This window comes from Diceros bicornis, chromosome 18 (genome assembly GCF_020826845.1).
Source record: "Diceros bicornis minor isolate mBicDic1 chromosome 18, mDicBic1.mat.cur, whole genome shotgun sequence".
Taxonomy (NCBI): Eukaryota; Metazoa; Chordata; class Mammalia; order Perissodactyla; family Rhinocerotidae; genus Diceros; species Diceros bicornis.
The window spans coordinates 42,922,241-42,943,391 of record NC_080757.1 but is presented as its reverse complement, the minus strand read 5'-3'; the positions used below and the strand labels follow the sequence as shown (position 1 = coordinate 42,943,391).

General features: G+C 59.2%; 2 protein-coding genes across 4 annotated transcripts; one reads left to right on the top strand and one right to left on the bottom strand.

The window, feature by feature from the left end:
• The first annotated feature begins 2,857 nt into the window (after positions 1-2,857).
• On the top strand, positions 2,858-12,746 carry FAM171A2 (family with sequence similarity 171 member A2). Of its 2 annotated transcripts, XM_058561174.1 has the most exons (9): positions 2,858-3,061; positions 3,882-3,950; positions 6,716-6,943; positions 7,179-7,271; positions 9,535-9,693; positions 9,775-9,954; positions 10,051-10,167; positions 10,289-10,415; positions 11,042-12,746. In XM_058561174.1, the coding sequence occupies exons 1-9, from the start codon at positions 2,944-2,946 to the stop codon at positions 12,507-12,509; spliced, it is 2,559 nt and encodes an 852-aa protein (XP_058417157.1). In that variant the 5' UTR covers positions 2,858-2,943; the 3' UTR covers positions 12,510-12,746. The 2 variants fall into 2 exon arrangements, with proteins under 2 accessions (XP_058417157.1, XP_058417158.1); XM_058561175.1 differs by lacking the exon at positions 3,882-3,950.
• Positions 12,747-13,177: 431 nt separating this feature from the next.
• On the bottom strand, positions 13,178-19,946 carry GRN (granulin precursor). Of its 2 annotated transcripts, XM_058561171.1 has the most exons (14): positions 19,876-19,946; positions 18,078-18,218; positions 17,083-17,227; positions 16,833-16,958; positions 16,633-16,717; positions 16,033-16,145; positions 15,822-15,957; positions 15,602-15,696; positions 15,242-15,365; positions 14,854-14,951; positions 14,518-14,763; positions 14,032-14,265; positions 13,722-13,952; positions 13,178-13,632 (listed from the first exon to the last, which is right to left on the bottom strand). In XM_058561171.1, the coding sequence occupies exons 3-14, from the start codon at positions 17,218-17,220 to the stop codon at positions 13,495-13,497; spliced, it is 1,764 nt and encodes a 587-aa protein (XP_058417154.1). In that variant the 5' UTR covers positions 17,221-17,227; positions 18,078-18,218; positions 19,876-19,946; the 3' UTR covers positions 13,178-13,494. The 2 variants fall into 2 exon arrangements, with proteins under 2 accessions (XP_058417154.1, XP_058417156.1); XM_058561173.1 differs by lacking the exon at positions 18,078-18,218 and having other exon boundaries at positions 19,876-19,934.
• Positions 19,947-21,151: the final 1,205 nt, after the last annotated feature.

Here is a 21,151-nt window from a genome sequence, read left to right as displayed (position 1 = left end):
GAGACTAGAAAGGGAGTGTGAGGGTGGCTGGGTGGGAGCATTAGAGAAGGCAGGCTGGCTCCCTGGTGGGCGGCTTTAAACAATATTTTTTTCAAGATTTTGGAGGGGTAGACTTCAAGATAACTTGATTTGGGGAGATAATGTGCTCTCCCCACTCTCATAAAAAAGCCTTTAAAGCTGTGTTCAGAGTGAAGAGTGGCAGTGGGAGGCTGGCTAAGCCCTCAGCCTGAGGAAGGCAGTGTCACACCAGGGAGAGAAGAGCAGGCATTGCTGTCCAGCCACCCTGCTGCTATTCCTTCTGCCCCACCACGGAGAAGGGTCTTCAGTTAGGAATGAGGGCAATGGGCAGGGAGCTCACAGGAGGGCTAGGAGTGGAAGACAGTTCTCTCCCTGCTGAGACTGGAGTCAGGGGATAGAGGTGGGGGGTCCACCTGGAGTCCTGAGGGATCTGTTGATTCATGTGTTCAGTAAATATCACACACCTACCATGTGCCTGGTACCATTCCAGTGCTGGGATGGAGCAGCAAACAGCACAGAGTCCCTGCCCTCATGGAACTTACATTCAACCAGGGCTAAAGAGCAAACGTGTGGTCATGGTGGTCAGTGCTGGGAGTAAAAATAAGGGTAAGGGGATAGAGATAGAATTATGTGGGTGTTGGGAGAGGGCTGACATTTTAGGCAGAGTGGTCAGGGAAGTCCTCTCAGATGAGGTGAGCAGAGAGATGAATGAATGAGCCTGGCAGCTGCATGGGACTAAAGTGGACAGAAAGAGCAGCCAGTGAATAGGCCCTGAAGTGGGAGCAGGCTTGATGTGTTCAAGTAAAAGCAAGACGGCCCATGGGCTGGCGGCGGGCGAGGGGTCCAGATGAGGTCAGCGGTGGGGGCAGGCAGGCAGCCCCTTGTGGCCATGGGTAGGACTTTGGACTTGTTGCTAAGTGTTGGGGAAAGCCACTGATGGACAGACTTACCTCACAAGAGCTGCTGGTATTTGATTTTACCCAAAGGAGTAAAAAGGGAAATTCTGAAAAGCACAGAACAGTTCACATCTACGCATGGCAAGTTCTAGAACAGGTTTCTAGTTAGGTGACTGTGAACGTTTAGGAAAAGATTAAGCTGTGATCCTTGAACACCAGCCAAACTCCCTCTCCCCTCTGCCATTGCAAATGAGTGGCCCCAGACAATTTATCTTGATCCAGAAAAGCATTTGGCATTTGTCCTTATAGATGACAAAAATGTGAGCTGGATGATACAGACTCAGCTTTAAACCTGAACAATTTTGATAAAGCTAAGGAGATCTCTATGGGGGTGTCCCAAAGCTCCATCCTGGCCCTGGGCTGCCTAGTACTGCCATGAGTCTCTTAAATGGAGGCAAGGAAGATGCTCTTCACTCTGCAGATGGCTGCTGGCTGAGAGGGAGCTCCAATACAATGGGTGACTGAAGCAGATTCAAGGCAGCCTTGACAGATTGTAAAGTTGGGTTGAAACCAACAAGATGAAAGTCACCAGGGATGAGTGCTAAATCCTGTGCTGAGGTTCCCCCAAATTGATTACATAAGCATAGGACTGGGAAAGCTGGTTAGATGGAAATTTTTGAAAAAGAAGGGAAGAGAGAGAAGGAGGGAAGGAAGGAAGGAAGGACAGAAGGGAGAAAGGGAAGGAGGGAGGAAGGAAAAGAAAGAAGAAAGGAAGGCAGGAAAGAAAGAAAGAAAAAGAGAGAGAAAAAGAAAGGAAGGAAGGAAGAAGGAAAGAGAGAAGGAAAGAAAAAGAATCTGATAATTTCGTCTACGAGCTTGTAACAAAGTCCCCTTAGGTCAGAAGACCCAACCAGGGGACCCAACCAGGAGAGAGGCACCAGGAGAGAAGCCTGCGTCCCGAGGTCCTTGCCCTAGGTATCCAGTCTCCTCCGGGGCACCACATTGTGAGAAGGAGAAGGTGACACAAACCAGAGAGAACCAGGAGAGAAATAGCAGATTACATGAGGATTTGGCCACCCAGAAGCTGAGTGATGATGACAACCAGAAACTGGAAGGAAAGAGAGTTTAGCTGAGGCAAGGGCAGGCCAATAGCTGTCTTCAAATGTGGGGTTTAATGGCTGAGGAAGAAGGAAAAGACTCAGTTTGTCATTCATGAACCGGAACCAGTGGGACCAACCTGTGATTCTCAGTGAGAAATAGCTGCTTCCACCTCTAGAAGAACTTCCTAAGCCTTATGACTGCCCAGCACTGGATCTTATTACCTGGGCCAACAATAGCACCTGTCAGGCATGTGCTAGACCCTTTATGTCATCTCATTTAATCGTTACAACCACCCCACGGAGGTAGAGATTATTACAATTTTCACTTTAAAAGAAGACTGAGCACCAGAAAGCTAAGTAACTTGCTCACAGCTCAGTAAGCTGTGAGCAGAAGCTAGACAGAAACCGGGACTGACTGATTCCCAAGGGGGCTGCGCGCTGCCTCACCGACATCGTGCAGAGAGAACCTGGCAGTTCTTACACTTTTTGGAGACACTCAACCGTACGTACCTCTGTGAGCATGTTGTAAGCAATAGCCATCTTCCCTCCCAGAATTTTGCACCAAATGTCAGGGGCTCTGGAACTCCAAGAAGCCCGGTGATTGGACCCTGTTTGACCCCCTCGCAGCTGGGGGTCTGGGAGCGCGAGGTTGGGGGCTGCCGGGTGGGCTGAGGGCTGGCAGTGCTGGCGGGCGGCGGGCGGAGCGGGCGGCGAGGGGGCGGTGCCCGGAGGCCCGCGGGGTGGGGCGCCGCCTGCAGGGGGCGCTGGCGGCGGCTCCGGGCTGAGACAATCGCGCTGAGCCGCCGCTGCAGCCAGAGCGGGAGCCCGAGCGGCGCGGCGCGGCGCGGCGCAGAGCTGGGGCTGAGCCGGGCCAGCCGAGCGGGGCCGGGCGCGAGCCATGGGCCGCTAGGGCCAGGCCGAGCCCCGCGATGCCGCCGTCGAGTGGCCCCAACGTCTTTGCGCGGCTCCTGCCGCTGCTGGGGCTGCTACTCGGCGGTGCCTCCCGGGCTCCCGGCAAGTCGCCGCCGGAGCCCCCCAGCCCGCAGGGTGAGTCTCGGCCGGGAGGGGCAGCGATTGCGGGCCTGCGCCCTCCCACCGATCGGGTCCCCGCCCGCCAGCCCCCTCTTCGCGGCGCTCGTGCATTTGGGGGGTATTCTATTCCCTGGATTTGTGGGTGGGGGAGCTGGGCGGCCTGGGATCAGCGCTTACGGGGGAAGAGGACGGACAGAGAGAGGGAAACCGCTGGGGCGGGGGTCTCGAGGAGACACAATGAAGAGGGCAGGGGTCCCCAGGCTCCGCGCCGCCGCCCCCTCCCTCCTTGTTTTTCTCCCTCCTGGTCCGCGAGGCGCTGCTGCCTGAGCCATTGTCTGCCGAAGACACCCGCCCAGGGGCGGGCTGGGGCGGGCGCCCGCTTCGCAACCCCCTGCGGGTTCCTCGCTGCCGACCTGGGCTGGGTGGGGGCGCAGGCGTCGGCTGCCACCCTGGGCCCGGAAGAGTGCTGGGCGCTTGGAGCTGGGTTTTAAGGGAGGAGGGGAGAAGGGGGAGTGGGTGAGGCAGTGGGCGGATTGACTGCTTGAATGGGGTTCTTTGCCTTGGAGCCTGACAGCCTCCAGCCGGCCCCCCAGGTTCAGAACTTGTGGTGCACCAGAGAACACTGCTCAGCCCATGACGAAGGAGGGGCTGCAGTTGGGGGGACCTGGGAAAAGGGGTACATTATGATTCCCAGCTCAAGGCGCATGGCAGGGCTGTGGTGGCGGAGCCATGCTGAGCTGGCTAGCGGTCTGTGGGAAGTGCCGGCTGGGAGGGCAGGTGCCTGGGTCCCCGTCCACCAGGTCTCTGGCCACTCCTGTCCCCGGTCCACTCCCAGGTCACCCCCTCCTCATCTCACCTCTCCATCGCAGTGGAGGAGACCCTCCCAGCGCCTCACCGGGCCCGGGTGGGTGTGTGAGGTGGGGCTGGGGTCGGTTCCTGCAGCGGGAGAGGGTGGGAGAGCTGGACCATGACTCCCTACAGACGCCTGGGCTCTCAGGAGCCTCCACCCACTCCAGCCCTGTACCCACCTTCCAGCCTCCTGCCCCACCACCCAGCTACTGCTCTCCCCTCTCCTGCTTCTGGGCCCCATCCCTGCCTGAAACGGCGCTCTCCACTCCTCACCTCCCCACCAAGGAGCTGGCAGGAAAAGCAAGGTGGGGGGGTCTGGATGAGGGAAGTGGGGTCCGGATGAAGGGAGGGGGTCGGATTTCCTCCTGGAATGAGGCAGGGCTGAAGCCAGGAGAGGCAGGTACTGTGTGGAATGTCAGGCTTTGGGGAACGGAGAAGGATCTCCTAGGCTCAGTCTTCCCTGCTCTCTGGGGGAGGAGAGGAGGCTTTGATCGGTAGGAAGGGGCCCTAGTTTCTCAGGAAGCCTCTCCCTCAAGTCCGGCACCCCAGGGGAGGGGGCCCAGGGAATTAGCTGGAATAGAGCCAGGATAGGGGGCTCTCCCAGGCCTCTGGCTGGGAGCCCAGGTTGAGGGGAACGGGGAAGGGAATTAGGCATCTGCTCCCACCCCCCAGCTTGGCACTGATGCCTCCTTTGCCTTACCTGCCCACCCCTGTTTTGTTCTCTGGGCCCCTTCCCCTTTTCTGAGGCTCTGGACCTTGAACCCAAAGCATTCCCTCAAATGACCATATTCCATACTCCTGGGTCCCCTCTTCCCAGCTGCTCCACCCAGCTGCTCCTAGCCTGGAGTAGGGGTGGGGAGTAGCCAGGCCCCTCTAGCTACTCACAATTCCTACTAGGAGGAGGGGGGAGAGGGGAGGCTGCCAGTTCCTGGGAGAACCAGAAAGCAGGAAAGGGTGGAGTGTGTGCACCCACCCTGCAGAGTTGGGCTCTGGCCTGGGAGGGGAGAGGGAGGTGGACTCAAGCGAACAGCTGGATGGGATGCCAGGGACAGGCGTGGCAATGGCCCTGGGTTTAGAAGCCTGAGATAAAACACCTGTCACTGTTGAGTGTCAGGCTCCACCCGTGAGGCCCCCTGACCTCCCCATGCCCTGCTGCCCTTAGCTCCAGGCTCTTTCTTCTGTCCCTGGACTCTCCTGGGTTTGTGTCCAGCACCAAGCCCACTCCCCACCTGCCTCCTGGGCCCCACACTGAGGCCTCTGTACCTTTCCAGGCATGACACCTACTCCCATTATTAGCAGCAAGGTAGGGGTGAGGCATGTTCTTGAAGAGGGGCTGTGCTGAGTGGGAAGGGGTAGAGGGTATTCTGGATCAGAGAGGCTGCCCAGGGAATCCATGAGAACAACTCAAGGCTCAGTCCCTCCCCCGTCACCCCATCTGAGCTAAGGACACCTGCAGGCTCATCCTGGCTGGCTCATCCATGGGCTAGGGGCAGAGGCAGCTGGAAAGCAAAAGACTTGGACTTCCCTTCCCAGCCCCCTCCACACCAGTTTCCCTTGGGCCTGGGTTGGCCCCCCGCCCCCCAGATCTCCTTCCCCTTGCCAGGGCCCCAGCTCCCTGCCCATCTCTTGGGAGGAATGAGGGCGTTGCCATGGTGACTGACTATAGCTGACCAGCTGAGAAGGGACAGGCAGTACATGTGAGGGGGAGGGGTCAGGAGGCACTTCTCTGGGCTTAGGGGTTGGGGTGAGTCCCTAAATCTTAAGGGAAACAGGCTTGTACAAAGGATTCTGGGAAAAGGATGGATGATGGGAAAGACCAGTTCCCTAGTGTCCCCTTCTCAGTTTCTTCCTGAGAAACCGAACTCTGACCCAGTCCTCTACCCTCCCTTCCAAATGGCTGAATCCTGACCTCTCTCCTCTTCACTTGCAGACCCCTGGTTCTCTACTTATTCATCCTTTCTCAGCCCTCCTTTCCCCTCCTCTCCCTGAGACCAGCCCCACTGGTCCAGTGGTTAAGAATTTGGGTATATGGGGCTGGCCCCGTGGCTTAGCAGTTAAGCGGGCGCGCTCCGCTACTGGCGGCCTGGGTTCGGATCCCGGGCGCGCACCAACGCACCGCTTGTCTGGCCATGCTGAGGCGGCATCCCACACACAGCAACTAGAAGGATGTGCAACTGACATAAAACTATCTACTGGGGCTTGGGGGAGAAAAAGGGAAAAAGAGGAGGAGGATTGGCAATAGATGTTAGCTCAGAGCCGGTCTTCCTCAGCAAAACAAGGAGGATTGGCATGGATGTTAGCTTAGGGCTAATCTTCCTCACAAAAAAAAAAAAAAGAATTTGGGTATAGAGGCAGACTTCCAGGTTTGGATCCCACATCCCCCACTTAACTCTAGTGCAAGTATCTAAACTCTGAGTCTCAGTTTCTTTATCTGTAAAAGGGGCTAAGAGCATATTTTATCGAATCTAATACATCATTGACTATAAGATGCATCATCATTTCATGTACCAGTAAGAAAGGAAAAAAATGCTGCCGATTAAAATTATGACATCATCAATCATAGGCATAGCCTGAGTTCAGAAATGTTAAAACGTGGAAAAGTGCATGTGTTAGACTTGATGAAATATGGTAATAGTACCCTCCACCTCATAGGCTGATGTGAGGTTTAAATGAGGGCTCTATAAATGCTGGCTCTTAAAATACCTCACCTAGCCTTGGCCCCAAAGCTGCTCCCAACCCACAGCCCCCTCCTCTGATCTCAGGGCTCCCCCAGTTCTCTCCTTTCTCCTCCTCACTCTCCTCACCCCGTCTTGCCCACAGAGATCCTGATCAAGGTGCAGGTGTATGTGAGCGGGGAGCTGGTGCCCTTAGCCCGGGCCTCAGTGGATGTGTTTGGGAACCGGATGCTGCTGGCTGCTGGCACCACGGACTCAGAGGGCGTGGCCACACTGCCCCTCAGTTACCGCTTGGGCACCTGGGTGCTGGTCACTGCTGCCCGCCCTGGCTTCCTCACCAACTCCGTGCCCTGGCGTGTTGACAAGCTGCCCTGTGAGTGCAGGGGCAGGTGGGGGGGGGAGGGGGGCAGCAGCTGACCCCATCAGCCCCTTCCCAAAATAGTCCTTGGGGGCGGAGGGGGCAGGCTTTCCAGCAGCTGCTGCCTGGGCTGGGGTACACAGAGGGGGCTGAGGGAGAATGAAGTCACTGGGATTCAGATGGAGGGAGTGCCCAGCGGGGGTTGGGGGGAGGGGCTTTCTCTGGAGCTGACAGGCCACCCCTCCCACAGTGTACGCGTCAGTCAGCCTCTACCTGCTCCCAGAGCGGCCGGCCACCCTCATCCTCTATGAGGACCTGGTGCACATCCTCCTGGGCTCTCCTGGTAAGGCTCTCCCCCACTTCCCCCGCCACGCCAGCTCCTCTTCATTCCCCCTGACCTGGGCATAGAGAGTTTTGCTCTTGCACATATTAGCTGTATGCCCTTGGCAAGTCACTTAACCTCTGAGCCTTAGTTTATTCGTCTGTGAGATGTGGCTATTGATAGTACCTACATCATCAAATTGAGGTAAGAATTAAATATCATCAAGCATGCAAAAAACAGCACAGAACCTGGTCAATAAATGTTTATTGTTATTGGGGCTTCTCGTGGTTTCTATTCTCCCTCGACTCCTACCATTAGAATTCCCTCTCCCTGCCCCCTTTATCTTCAGTGGCTCTCCATTTGTTGTGCACTTGCTGGGTGCCTGGCTGAGTTAGGAAGCCATGAGAGGGTGACCTCACAGGTACTGAACCTATCGAGAGCAAGGCCTGGAGCAATCTGCAGTGGCCCTTGTCTGCCCACGGGCTTTCAGTCTCATTCAGCTAATACTGCAGCACCTGTGCTGTGCCAGGCATGGTGTCTCGTGCTGGGGAACAATGGTAAGGAAGAACAGACCCGCTCCCTGCCCTGTGGGGCTCAGACAGGTAGGAAGACACACAAACAGATCATTGCAAACCCTGGAATAATGACAAAGCAGCCGGGCAGTGCAGTAGAGGGCTGCATTCAATATTGAGAAAACCCTAACCTGTGAGTGTAGCAGGGCAAGAGAATCTGGTGAAGGGGCTGTGGGACTGCGTGGGCTTAAAATTGAAGGGGGAGCAAAGGCACCTTCACTGGAGAGGAAGACCTGAGGGAGTCACCGAGATGCAGGGACAGATAGGGACAGTGAGGGTGCAGGGAATGCTCTGGTCTGGCTATGCAGCAGGAGCACCTGGTGCAGACTGCTTGATGAAGCCAGGCAGAGGGGAGACTCCATCTGGCTGGTACTAGGGAGCCACAGTGGGTTTTGGAGTGGGAGAACACCCTCCCCAGTTTATATTCTCAGCTTGAGCCCCTGTCCCCAAATTACTCATTTGCTCCTCTTCATCTCTCTGATCCTGACCCAGAGGCTTCCAAATGTCTTTGGAGGTTTCTAAAATGCCAAATGAACCCTTTGTTGCCTCCCAGCTTAAAGCCCTCCTGTGGCTCCACTGCTTCAGTACAAAGCCTAGATTCCTTTACAAAGTGAACAGCGCCCTCCAGGACCTGGCCTGCCGCTGCCTCACAGGCCTCTGGGCCTTTCCACTTTCTCTCCTGGCTGAGTCTTCCCCATCCTGCAAAGCTCCACAGGGCCTCCCCGAGCTGGGAGGGCCACGCTCCCCTTGCACCCTGCATCCATTTTAACAGTGAGGCAAGATGGACTGGTGGGTGAGAGCATGTGTCCTGGCACTAGACTGCCTGGGCTTCAGTCGGGCCCCAGGATTGAGACCTTGGGCAAGTTAGTGAACTTCTCCCGCCTCCATTTCTCCATCTATAATATGGGCTTAATAATAAAAGCACTACCCCAGGGGCTGTTGTGCTAATGACACGGGTTAATACAGGTAACCTGCTTATAACAGTGCCCAGCATATCTTACAGCTTAATAAATGTTAGCTATTACTATAGTGTATTGGAATTCTGTTTCACATCCCCTCCACCCCAAGACAAACACACACGTGCGTGCATGCACACAAGTTAAGCTATCTAATGCAGTAGCTACTAGCCACGTGTGGCTATTTAAATAAATTTAAAATTCATTAAATTTTTTAAAATTAAAAATAAATCCAGTTCCTCAGTCACACTAGCCACATTTCAAGTGCTTCATAACCATGTGTGTCTGGTAGGTACTATAATGGGCAGCACAGACATCCCCCACATCAGAAAGTTCTAAAGGGTACTGTAATGGACAGCACCGCACTAGACTAACTTGAAGGCAGGGAATTGTGAATTATGTCTTATCCATCTTTGTATCCCCAGCACCTAACACAGTGCCTGCCACACAGTAGACAATAATAATTGGTTGAGGACCTGAAGCTCATCTTTTTATAGGTGAATAAGGAAACTGTTTCAGAGAGAGTAAGTAACTTGCTCAAGTTCACACAGCCACAAGTAGGAGATTTCTGGTCCGTGTCCCTTGCAAGTTAACATTCTATGACTGCCCAGTTCTCTCCCCAAGTCACCACCCTCCCTGGCCTTCCCAGGGGGCCTGACCCAATGGCTCCCCTTCTCCTTAGATACTTGCTTTCTGCTCTGGTCCCTGGGCAACCTTGTCCCTGGCCAGGCCACTGCAGCCCCTCTCTCCATCCAGGTGCCCGCTCCCAGCCCTGGGTGCAGTTCCAGCGCCGGGCTGCCCGCCTGCCTGTCAGCTCCACCTACAGCCAGCTCTGGGCATCCCTCACACCTGCCAGCACCCAGCAGGAAATGCGGGCTTTCCCGGCCTTCCTGGGCACCGAAGCCTCCGGCTCAGGTATGCTGGGTGCCAGGCATGGAAGGGATGTCCCCCCTTGCTCAGGATTTAGCCCTCAGCCCTTGTGTCCCCTTCCTCCAGGCAATGGCTCCTGGCTGGAGCTGATGCCCCTGGCTGCTGTGAGCGTGCACCTGCTGACAGGCAATGGGACAGAGGTCCCACTCTCGGGCCCCATTCACCTGTCCCTGCCTGTGCCCTCAGAGCCTCGTGCCCTTGCCGTGGGCACCAGCATTCCAGCCTGGAGGTTCGACTCCAAGAGTGGTGAGTGCCTCAAGGGGTTGCAGGTGCTGGAGCTCGGGGAAAAAGTGGGACTTAGATGGGGGACGCTGAGTTTGATGAAACCCCTGCCTCTCCCAGGGCTGTGGGTACGCAATGGCACTGGTGTGATCCGGAAGGAAGGCCGGCAGCTCTATTGGACCTTCGTCTCCCCCCAGCTGGGGTATTGGGCGGCTGCAATGGCCTCCCCCACGGCTGGTGAGAGTGGGGGGACAGCGGGGACGGGGGCAGTGATGGAAGGGGAGGCTGGGAGAGTGGACTCCTTCTGAAAGTCAGGAAGGGCATCCACACCTGGACGCTAAGCCCTTGCCTGGCACAGGGCTGGTCACCATCACATCGGGCATCCAGGACATTGGCACCTACCATACCATCTTCCTGCTCACCATCCTGGCAGCCCTGGCCCTGCTGGTGCTCATTCTGCTGTGTCTGCTCATCTACTACTGCCGGTGAGTGGCTTCCAGTCCCCCAGCCTTCCTGAAGCCCACCTTCCGCCCCCAATCTCCTCTCAGCCCATGCAGACTGAGGCCTGCTCTACGCCTGGTCTTGTGCTGGGCGCTTGGGCCCCAAAGATGCATAAAACACAGTTCCAATCCTCAAGACACTGACTGGAAAGCACTGCAGGTGCACATGCAAAGACCTGAAAGACCGGTGGCTAAAGACGGTGGGGGGAGAGGAGGCAAGACCTGCAGGCCAGGCCCCTCCAGAGACAGTCGGCAGCTGTTCCTACCAGCCCAGCTCTCACTTCCAGGGGACCTCGGGCCAGACAAGTCCCTAGTTGGCTTAGGTGCTCCTCCCAGCTTCTCACTGCACCTTCTTCATGCGAAGGAGTGCAGTTTACCCCGAGGGGGACCCAAATGGGCACAGCTGCTGGCTGGACCTTCCACAGACATGCAAGTTCTTTCCACAAACCTCTCCCAGGACCCATCTGGGCTCCCCAACATCTCTCCTAAGTCCCAGGCACTGTCCTGGCTCCTCCACCTATATCCATCCCTCATCTTGCAAGTGCAGGGTTTAGGGAGCTGCTCTGGCCCCCACCCTCTCCTAACAGTCCCGTCTACTCCCTCCTCTCCAGGAGGCGCTGCCTGAAGCCGAGGCAACAGCACCGCAAGCTACAGCTCTCCGGGCCCTCTGATGGTAACAAACGAGACCAGGCCACTTCGATGTCCCAGCTCCACCTCATCTGTGGGGGGCCCCTGGAGCCTGCCCCATCGGGGGACCCCGAGGCTCCGCCTCCAGGCCCCCTCCACTCGGCCTTTTCCAGCTCCCGGGACTTGGCCGCCTCCCGGGACGACTTCTTCCGCGCCAAGCCACGCTCTGGCAGCCGTCCGGCCGCCGAGCCCGCGGGTGCCCGCGGGGGCGAGGGCGCCGGGCTCAAGGGCGCCCGCTCCGTCGAGGGTCCCGGGGGGCTGGAGCCAGGCCTCGAGGAGTACCGGCGGGGGCCCTCGGGGGCCGCGGCCTTCCTGCATGAGCCGCCCTCCCCGCCGCCGCCCTTCGAGCACTACCTGGGCCACAAGGGGGCGGCCGAGAGCAAGACCCCCGACTTCCTGCTGTCGCAGTCGGTGGACCAGCTGGCGCGGCCGCCGTCACTTAGCCAGGCCGGGCAGCTCATCTTCTGCGGCTCCATCGACCACCTCAAGGACAGTGTCTATCGCAACGTCATGCCCACCCTGGTGATCCCCGCGCACTACGTGCGCCTCGGAGGCGAGGCGGGCGCCGCGGGGACGGGCGACGAGCCTGCCCCGCCCGAGGGCACGGCTCCCGGCCCGGCGCGCCCTTTTCCCCAGCCCGACCCCCAGCGCCCGCTGATGCCGGGCCACTCGGGCGCGGGAGGCGAGGGCAGCGGGGGTGGCGGCGGCGAGGGCTGGGGAGGCGGGCGCTCGGCGCCGGTCAGCGGCTCAGTCACCATTCCGGTGCTGTTCAACGAGTCCACCATGGCGCAGCTCAACGGGGAGCTGCAGGCGCTCACCGAGAAGAAGCTGCTCGAACTGGGCGTGAAGCCTCACCCGCGCGCCTGGTTCGTGTCCCTCGACGGGCGCTCCAACTCGCAGGTGCGCCACTCCTACATCGACCTGCAGGCGGGGGGCGGCGGCCGCAGCACCGACGCCAGCCTGGACTCGGGCGTCGACGTGCACGAGGCGCGGCCCGCGCGCCGGCGGCCCCTGCGCGAGGAGCGGGAGCGCGCCCCGCCCGCCGGCCCGCCGCCGCCCCCCCCGCCCGCGCCCCCGCGCCTGGCGCTCAGCGAGGACACGGAGCCGAGCAGCAGCGAGAGCCGCACGGGCCTCTGCTCCCCCGAGGACAACTCGCTGACACCGCTGCTGGACGAAGTGGCGGCGCCCGAGGGCCGGGCGGCCACGGTGCCCCGGGGCCGGGGCCGCAGCCGCGGGGACAGTTCCCGCAGCAGCGCCAGCGAATTGCGGCGCGACTCGCTCACCAGCCCGGAGGACGAGCTAGGGGCGGAGGTGGGCGACGAGGCAGGCGACAAGAAGAGCCCGTGGCAGCGGCGGGAGGAGCGGCCGCTTATGGTGTTCAACGTCAAGTAGTGCCCCCGCCCCGCCTGGCGCGGCCTCCAGGCCGGCTTCCGCCCTGGCCCGCCCCCAGGGTGCGCGCCCCGGGGAGCTGCGGGGGTGCCCGCTCTTAACCCCCGCCAGGCGTGGAAAGGTGCCCGGGGGCCTGCGGAGCTGTCCAGGGGTATGTGCTTGGTAATGTCGTGGGAGGGACCCCATGTCTACCTCCAAGAGGGAGATGGGAGGGGGCCAGACCCGTTGGGAGGAGCTGGGGAGGAGGACTGGGCGGGGGGGGGGGGGTGGGGGGTGGGGGGGGGCGGGAGATGCAGTGCCTGTATACACGTGGCTGTACATAGAAAGGTCTATTGTGGGAACGCAGGAGGGGTGATCGGGCCTCAGCTGCTAGTGTGAGGGTTGGGAAGGGAGGGGGCATTCTCTGTGGACCCCTGGGAGGGGAGCGGGTGCTGCTTGCTGACTAGCCCACCTCCGGGCTACGATGTCACAGGGCTGGTGGCTGGGGTGGCTCTGGGGACTAGCGGACAATGTGATGGGATCTCTGTGGGCAACAGCAGATATAAAACTGGTGAGATTAGCTCCGTGCGTGTCTTTCTATGGGGTAGGGGGAGTGTGGGCACTGGATGGGGGCCCTTGCTCCGAGGTCCCCTGGGGAGGGCGGGGAGGGTGGCCAAATTAGACACTGTTAAGAAAGTGTACAAACTTTATTGTAGCACATACACACACACACACACACACACCCCTGTGGATAGGGAAGAGCACCTGGCCACAGGGTCCACAGAAACTGGGGGAGGGTATGGCAGCTTGTAATGTGGCTTTCGCCACAGCCCCCCTTCTGATAGGGAAGGCCTTAGACTGAGGCCCCACCTCCCACAGTGAAGATGGGACTCAGAATGGAGGAGTCTGGGAGAATTTGGTGGGAGAGGGGTGCTGGGGAGGCCTGAGCAGTGGGCACCCTCTGAGCAGGGTCCCGAGGGCTGCAGTATCTTCAGTCCTCAGTCTCTCCTCACAGTAGCTGTCTCGGGGCTGGGTCCCTCAGAGGAGTGTCCCAGCGCAGGGTTGCCCTGCGCAAACACTTGGTGCCCTTGGCCGCACAGCGGAAGCCAGGAGGACAGCAGTGACGGTGATCTGCACAACATATGCCCTGGATGGTCAGAGAGAAGTGTGAGAGTTCGACAGAGCAGGACCTGGCCCATGCCCATACCCAGCCCCAGGGTGGGGGGTGGCACTGACCTGGCGATAGGGACAGCAGGCCCAGCCCCCTCGACTAGCTCGGCAGCAGGTCTGGTTATCATGGCAGAAGTGCGCCTCCCCACATTTCACGTTCCCTACACCCATGTGAGGGCCAAGGGGCAGGCGGGCGGCCGGGTGGGCAGAGTCCACCTCCTTCTCACAGGACCGGGCCTTCACGTTGCAGGTGTACCCAGCTGGGCAGCAGTGCTGGCGGTCCTCACAGCACACGGCCTGGGGGGGATAGAGCAGCATTATACTCTCGTCTTCCTCTCCCCCCAGGGACTCAGCTCCCCTATCCAGGGGCACTCACATGGGGCAACTGGCAGCAGGCCCAGCGCCCACTCAGGCTTGGGCAGCAGGTCTGCCCCACCGGACAGCCGGTGAACTGGTCACAGCCCGTGTCTCTGGGGTGGGACAGGGAAGCTCGGCGGGCAGGCATCTTCTCCAGTCCGGTCACCATCTTGTTCCCCCTCTGACACTGGCCCCCAGCCACACATGTGTAGCCCTGGGGGCAGCAGTGCTGGTGGTCCGAGCAGCAGACAGCCTTTGGGGGTGGCAGAAAAGGATGCTCTAGGACGCTGCTATGTGGGATGGAGCACTGAGCCCCTACCCGCCCTGCTGTCCCCCACCGCAGCCCACCTCTCCTGCTCACAGCTCCTCCAGCGGGGGATGAATCTGACAGAGCTGGTGTGCTACCCGTAGGCTAGGCAGAGACCAGAAGAGCAAGGTAACAGGAGTCTGGTCACCTGCCCAGGCAAAGACACTGCCCCCCAATGCTATTCTACTACCCATGCACCTCTGGGACAGGACAGCAGCCCCACTCCCCAGACGTGAGTCGACAGCAGGTATAGAAGGAAGGACAGCTGGTGACATTATCACAAGGGACATCAGTCTCCATGGCTTGGGGGTCCAGCAAGCTGAGGTGGGTTGGGGCCTGCTCCATCCAGGGCACCTGGCGGGCCCCCTGTTCACAGGTACCCTTCTCTGTGTCACACCTAAACCCGGCTGGGCAGCAGTGTATGTGGTCCTCACAGCACACAGCCTAGGGTAGATAGAGAGGGGACAGTGGGCACAGGGGCCCAGTTGGCTGCCACCCTCTCTTCAGCCCAGCTGACCCACCATTCCTGGGTACCTGGGCAAAAGGGCAGCAGCCCCAGGCCCCCGATTGTAGGCGGCAGCAGGTGTAACCATCTGGGCAGCTCACCTCCATGTCACACTTCACCTCCCGCACTGTGAAGGAGGCAGGGAGGACAGGTCAGCAGTGGCACTGGGGACCCTCCGGGGTGCCCACCTTTTGCCAGCTCCACAGCTAGAACCACATGTTGAGGATGGAAGGCACTGCTTAGGCCAACCCCAGGCAGTGATCCTAAGGCTAGGCCCAGTGTGGAGGAAAGGGGGCTGTAGCTGCCTGGACTCTCCATGTGGCCAGTCCCTCACCCCCGTCTGTTCCCAGAACAGCCTGGTGGAGAGCTCCTCCTCACGGTGCAGGTGGAATGGGGTCTGTGGCCTGCCTCTGGTACCTGTGTGTGCCGGCAGCTTGGTGAGGAGGTCCGTAGCGTTCTCCCTGGAGAGGCACTTATTCTGAATTAGGTCACACACAGTGTCCTGGGGGCAGCAGTGCAGGTGGTCGGAGCAGCAGATGGCCTGGGTGGGGGCGGGGGTGGGTCTTTATGACTTCCAGTCTCAGTGGAGCTCAGGGAGCAGCCAGGCTGACAGCTGGTACTGCCCCAGTCCCCCACTAGGGGGTGGCATGAGTCCTGAGCAGCCAGGCACTTCCAACAACTAGTCAGACAGCCCCACCCCCGGAGTCCCTGCAAGGTAGGTATCCAGGCCAGGTGGCTGTGGGCACACAGCCCAACTGGCTACAGCCCCTCACTCACATTGGGCATTGGGCAGCAGCCATAATTCCCACCGGGCAGCTCGCAGCAGGTAGAACCATCAGGGCACCGGGACCGTGCGTCAGGGCACATGACCACTGGAAGGGGAGAGAGGTATAAGGGGCAGCCGGGGTGGGGGACACGGGACTTCTCCCCAGCTATGAACCAGAAGAGGCCCCCACTCACTCTTAACCCCCAACCTGATGCTCTCCCACCTCCTCACCTGCCCTATTAGTCCTTTGTGCTGGGATCTTCTTTGCCAGGGGATGGGTGCCCGTGGCCGTGAGGCAGCGGGCATGAGCCAGGTCACAGGAGGTGCCATGCGGGCAGCAATGCACCTTGTCTTCGCAGCAAGAAGCCTGATGAGAGATGGTCCTGACTCGGTCTCTGCCCCCACTGCCCTCTCCCCTCCCCCTATCTTCCCACACCTGTACCTGGGGCATGGGACAGCATCCCCAGGAGCCATCAAGCATAGTGCAGCACGTGGAGGAGTTGGGGCATTCGAACTGGCTACCGGGGCACTGGACGGCACCCAAGGAGTTGGTATCTGTGGACAGGATGACCCAAGATTCTGCCAACCCATTCAGTGAAGGTCATTCTTCCTCATCACTCAAGGAGCTGCTGGCACCAGGGCCTGCAGGCCCAGCTACAGGGTGATTGGGGGGCTGGCTCCAGGGCTCAGTGTTCTCCCAGGCACTCCTAACCCACTCTCCCCACCAGCCAGTCCTTGCCTCAGCAATACAGCACAGGGCAGGGGCATCCATTGACTGGGGTGGCATTGAACTAGCCGGGCAGCTTGGCCTTTCCCCACCCCCGCAATGCCTGGCCCCAGGCTTGGAGTCTCACATTCTCTCCTGCCCGCTCCTGGCCCCAGTGCTGCCCCTCTGTCCAGAGCAAGGGCAGCTTAGTAGAGATGCCACATGAATGAGGACATGAGGCCAGGAATCAGGGTCACCCAGCTGGCTGGGCTCCTGGGTGCTCCAGGCTCTACATGCTGCCTGTCTGCCTGCCCTGCACCTCCACCCCTGCCGCACCTGATCTTCGGAAGCAGGACCGCCCGTCAGCACTGCAGTGGAAGCCGCGTGGGCAGCAGTGGCGGCCATCCCCACATGACATGGCCTGTGGGACACAAAGATGCCTGCATCAGCTAGGCCCTTTTACTTGGCAGTAGGATAGCACAGGAAAAGTGTAAATGCAAATCTGGGCCCCTCCACTGAGCTAATGGCACCCTCACCTCTGGGAACGGGCAGCAGCTGGAGGTCCCCAAGATGGTGAGGAGGCAGGAGTAGCCAGGAGAGCAATGGGCATCTATCCGGCAGGGTCTGCCCAGGCGCCTGCTCAGTGCTGTGGGCCATTTGTCCTGGGAAGTGAGAGGAGAGGATAAACTGAAGGACCCAAGCCTGTCCCCCTCCTCTGGCCAATCCAAGATGCCCCTTTGGGAAATCCCATGATACAAGCTCTGGCGTGGGCTGAAGGGCACTCACCAGAACAGGATTGCAACAGCTGTAGCTGGCTCCTCCTGGGTCCAGGCAGCAGGCCACAGGGCAGAGCTGACCATCTGGGCACTGTGTTCCAGCCACCAGCCCTGCCACTAAGGCCACCCAGCTCACCAGCGTCCACATGGTCTGCCTGCAAAGTAACAAGAGGCCTTTGGAAACCAGCTTAAGCCCATGCCACCCTTGACTCTGGGGCCAGTCACTCCCCAGCCCCAGGCCCAGGGCTACTTGAGCCTCCCCAGCAACTCCTTGTCCAGGCAGCAAGAAAGTGTGGGGCCTGAGACTCAGCTTCCTACATATGTCCTGTGTGTGTGTCACACGTGCACCAGCGCAGGTACACCCATGAGCATGAATGCTGACGAGTACACGTGTGAATCTCTGTCCCCACCATGTGGCTTAACACCTGAGTCTCTGTGGGTGAGTGTGTAGAGATGTGGGCACGTGATAGGAAGATTTATGAGTTTTGTGGGTCTGATCTGTGGGGATGTGGGCCACCTGTGGGGGGTGGGGAAGGCATCAGTAGCCATAGGAGGACAGGGCTAGGGTGCAAGGAGGGAGTCCCCCACCCCGGAAGAAAAGCCAGGATTCCACTTCCGCAGCCAGCCCCTTCAGATGCCTCCTCAATCAATACTGTGCTCACACCTGCACCCTGCTAAGGCCTGCTGGCGGGGGAGGGGAGGTCACATGATGACATGGGAAACCATAGGGTTGAGAAAGTTGTGAAAAGGGAAGTGCAGTGGCCAGTGGAGTCTCAGCTGCCTTCCCCAGAGGCCAGCCACAGCCCACCCACTGACTGTCCCCTCCCCACCCAGGGAAGGGGACACAGAGGCTGGGTCAGCCTTTGAGACACCTGTGTTCTAAGGACCCCCAACACCACCAGGCCCTTTCAGACTCCCCAAAGATACCACCCTCTTACCCCTGCGTCTCCCCCTACCCTGGAGCCGAAACTCAGCCACAGGTAGAGACAGACCACATGTGCCCACCTGACTGCAGATCCCAGTCAGAAGGAACCGAGCCTCAGTCTCTCCGGGGGGGGGGAGCAGCCTCTCACTTCCTACAACTCTTGCCCCAAGTGCCACCACCCTGCTGGTTGAATAGGGCAGGTCCAGGGGATGTCACGCTGCCTAGAGGGGCAAAACCAAATATGTTTATTGAACCCCTTGGGAGCCAGTTACAACACTCTATTTTCTTTATTCTTTGCAACAACCATCCAAAGTAGTAATTATTACCTTTACTTTTCAAAGGAGGAAACTGAGGCTCAGAGATGTTAAGTAACATGCTCATGTCACATATCAAGTCATGGAGATGACAAGCTTTGATGGCTCCAGAGCATATTGGACCTGGGTTCACCTCACAAGTGGCATGATGGACAGTGCCCGGGAATGGACCCCAAACCCCAGGAGGGAAGAGGCCTGGGGTCCAAGCAGAGGAAGGTGACAGAGGCATTTCCTGGGCAGGTGGACCAGGCAGGACAGACATGGGGAGTGCAGGGGCTGCCTGGATACTGCACTTGGGTCCTCGTCCTAGAATTGCCACCACTGACCGAGAGCGCCTCAAAAGTTGCTCCCTATCTCCGGGCCTCAGTTCCCCACCGAGTCTGTGTGTGGACACAGCACACAGTGTGTGGCAGGGAATCGCACTGGCCCAGGCCCTCACATCCCCTCTCCCTCGCCTGGCTTTCCTCAGGGTCCCCTCCCCAGCTCAAAGACCATCACCAGGAAGCCATCTCGCGGCCAGGTAAGGATGAAGAAGAACAGTCCTGGGCCACAGCCCCATTCACCCTCTCCTCTATGCCCACAGCTCACAGGCAAGGCATACACAGCCGGCCCACCCACTTCTTGGGAGTCCAACCTCGACCCTCCACAGGCTGTCTCACTGCCCTGGCTTAGGCAAGAAGCGATGCGTGTCTGCACAGACCTCGGACTATTCGGCACCCTAGTGATTTATGTATGTATATTTTCCTTCCTGGGTATCCTGAGGTTAGGGAGTATAGTGTATGCATCTACTGAATACGCATGCCCGCACATGCACACACAGGACCAGGGATGGAGGAGGAGAGGCCTAATTCCTCTCAACAGGGTTCTGAGTGGAGGCCTCTCTCACCCCCACCCCACCTTGCCCCAGTAGAGAGCGACGACAGGAGCCTCTTCAAGCCCCCACCTCCGTCATCTTCCACTAGGTGGCACCCCCCAACTCCGATTGCCAGGAGGAGAGAGATTCCCAAAAAGTGAGCCAACCCAACTGCGAGTGAGCAGGGAAAAGTGGCAGGGAGAGGCGGAAGTCAGCTTGTCCCACCCCCCACGAGAGGAAGTAAGGGAGAGCCAGACACAACCCAGGGGTTCAGTCACCACTCCCAAGCCCCTGCTACCTTTGAGGAGGCCAGGGTCTCAAGTCCCACTCCCAGCCCTCTGAGCTCCGGGACCAGGGGTGGGCGTCTCTCTCGCTCCCAGCTGCCGCGGGGACTACCCACCACCACCAGCACCTGCCCACGGGGGAGGAACCGGCTCAAGAATGGAGTGGTCCCTGCTTTGAGGAAGCGGCTGCAGCTTCCGGGGATGCTGGAGGGGAGAGAGCTCCCTTCTAGTGGGGGTCACTGCAATTACTGCTTACTACCACCCCCCATAAAACTCCCTCCAGTGCATCGCAAATCCCCCAAACTCTCTAAGCGACTCTTCCCTTATCTCCTGGCTGAAACTCCGGAGGAACCTTAAGCTTCCATGTCTCCCTGGGCGGGCCCCTGGGAAGGAGCAAGCGAGAGGTGGGCGCCGCCGCCCGCCCTACCTGCGTCAGGGTCGGCGCTCCCTGGATAGCAGGAGCCCGGGAGCTCACGGACTTGGGCCTCGCAGCGCAATGGCCCTCCCACCTCAGTTGCCATTGGCCAGCCGGCCCGGGGTGTCGCGCTACCATTGGCTACGCGCCTGCTTAGAGGCGGGGCTAGGCTGGAAGGCGGTGCTTCTTTCCTACTCAATTCGCTGTCCTCCCTCCCTTCGTTTCTCTCTCGTCACTCCCTGTTTCCAGGGATCATGTGATTGGAGAAGCATGTGATGCCCTAGCCTGCTCCGCCGGGATGGGGGTGCCCGCCTCCCCGCCTTCTGTGGGCGCCTGGTAGAGTTTGCCCGAGATGGAGTAGCGTCTGTCTGGGGACATTGACAGCCAAGGGAGCTGCCCCTTAGAGAGTGCGTTCAAGGGCGTTTACAGGATGTCCGCTTCTGGATTTGGGACATTTGCGCATCCTGTTTCTGTTCTCTTCAACAAACTCAGATTAAATGCTGGCCGGCCAGGCCCCAAAGAGGATGGAAGGAGAGTTGTGAGGGCAAGGATGAACAGCCCTCAGGCACTTTCCTCGAGGTGCTCGCAGCAGGGTGTGGGTGGGTGGAGAATGGAAGACAGGCTCAGATTAAATCTAATTTAAGGTACAAGGGCGTGTGCCAAGTGCTATGGATGTGTATGGGAAGAGGTAGTAGGTTGGCTCTAGGCGGGGAAGAAGAGATTTCGTTCCACCTTGGGGGCACCTTATTGAGCTGAGTCTGGGAGGATTTTAACTGGCAGGTGGGGAGAGGTTGGAGAAGTGGCTGGACAGGGGGTGATGGGAGGAGCGTTAGGAAACCAGATGGGAAGGGCAGCCTTGGGCAGGGATTGAATGCCAAGTTCAGTGTAGTGGACTTGAGGAGCTGCTGTGTGTCTGGCTCAAGGCTGGGCTGGGGTGGGTGCATAGTGGAAGTGGCTTCCTAGTTTCAGTCGGCCCTGCCTTCCAGGAATTGACAGGTCGGGTGAGGAGAGAAAATGTACCACACAGAACAGATTAGCCAGCAACAGGAGGCAGACTGCTCAGTGCCAGAGGGCCTGGCCCAGGCCGAGATGAGTGATAGGAGATGCACGGGGAGAGAGGAGAGGCCCAGAGAAAGCCTGGTGCCTGGGAAGGAAGGGGAGTGTTGGTTATGCAGAGTAGATGGAGAGCGCTGAGAGTGAGGCTGGGGTAGGGAACAAATAGCCACGCTCAGGGGTGGTGGGAGTCTGGGTAGGGAAGCAGTGGCAGGGCTGAGGAATTGAGTGGAAG

Excerpts from the sequence above, each read along its gene's own strand:
- FAM171A2 (XM_058561174.1), top strand. The coding sequence starts at position 2,944 with ATGCCGCCGTCGAGTGGCCCCAACGTCTTTGCGCGGCTCCTGCCGCTG. Across the intron at positions 3,951-6,715 it reads CAGCGCCTCACCGGGCCCGG|AGATCCTGATCAAGGTGCAG; the intron begins GTGGGTGTGTGA and ends TCTTGCCCACAG. Across the intron at positions 9,694-9,774 it reads CACCGAAGCCTCCGGCTCAG|GCAATGGCTCCTGGCTGGAG; the intron begins GTATGCTGGGTG and ends CCCTTCCTCCAG.
- GRN (XM_058561171.1), bottom strand. The coding sequence starts at position 17,220 with ATGTGGACGCTGGTGAGCTGGGTGGCCTTAGTGGCAGGGCTGGTGGCT. Across the intron at positions 16,146-16,632 it reads GTCCTGCTTCCGAAGATCAG|ATACCAACTCCTTGGGTGCC; the intron begins GTGCGGCAGGGG and ends TCCTGTCCACAG. Across the intron at positions 15,697-15,821 it reads ACAAAGGACTAATAGGGCAG|TGGTCATGTGCCCTGACGCA; the intron begins GTGAGGAGGTGG and ends CTCCCCTTCCAG.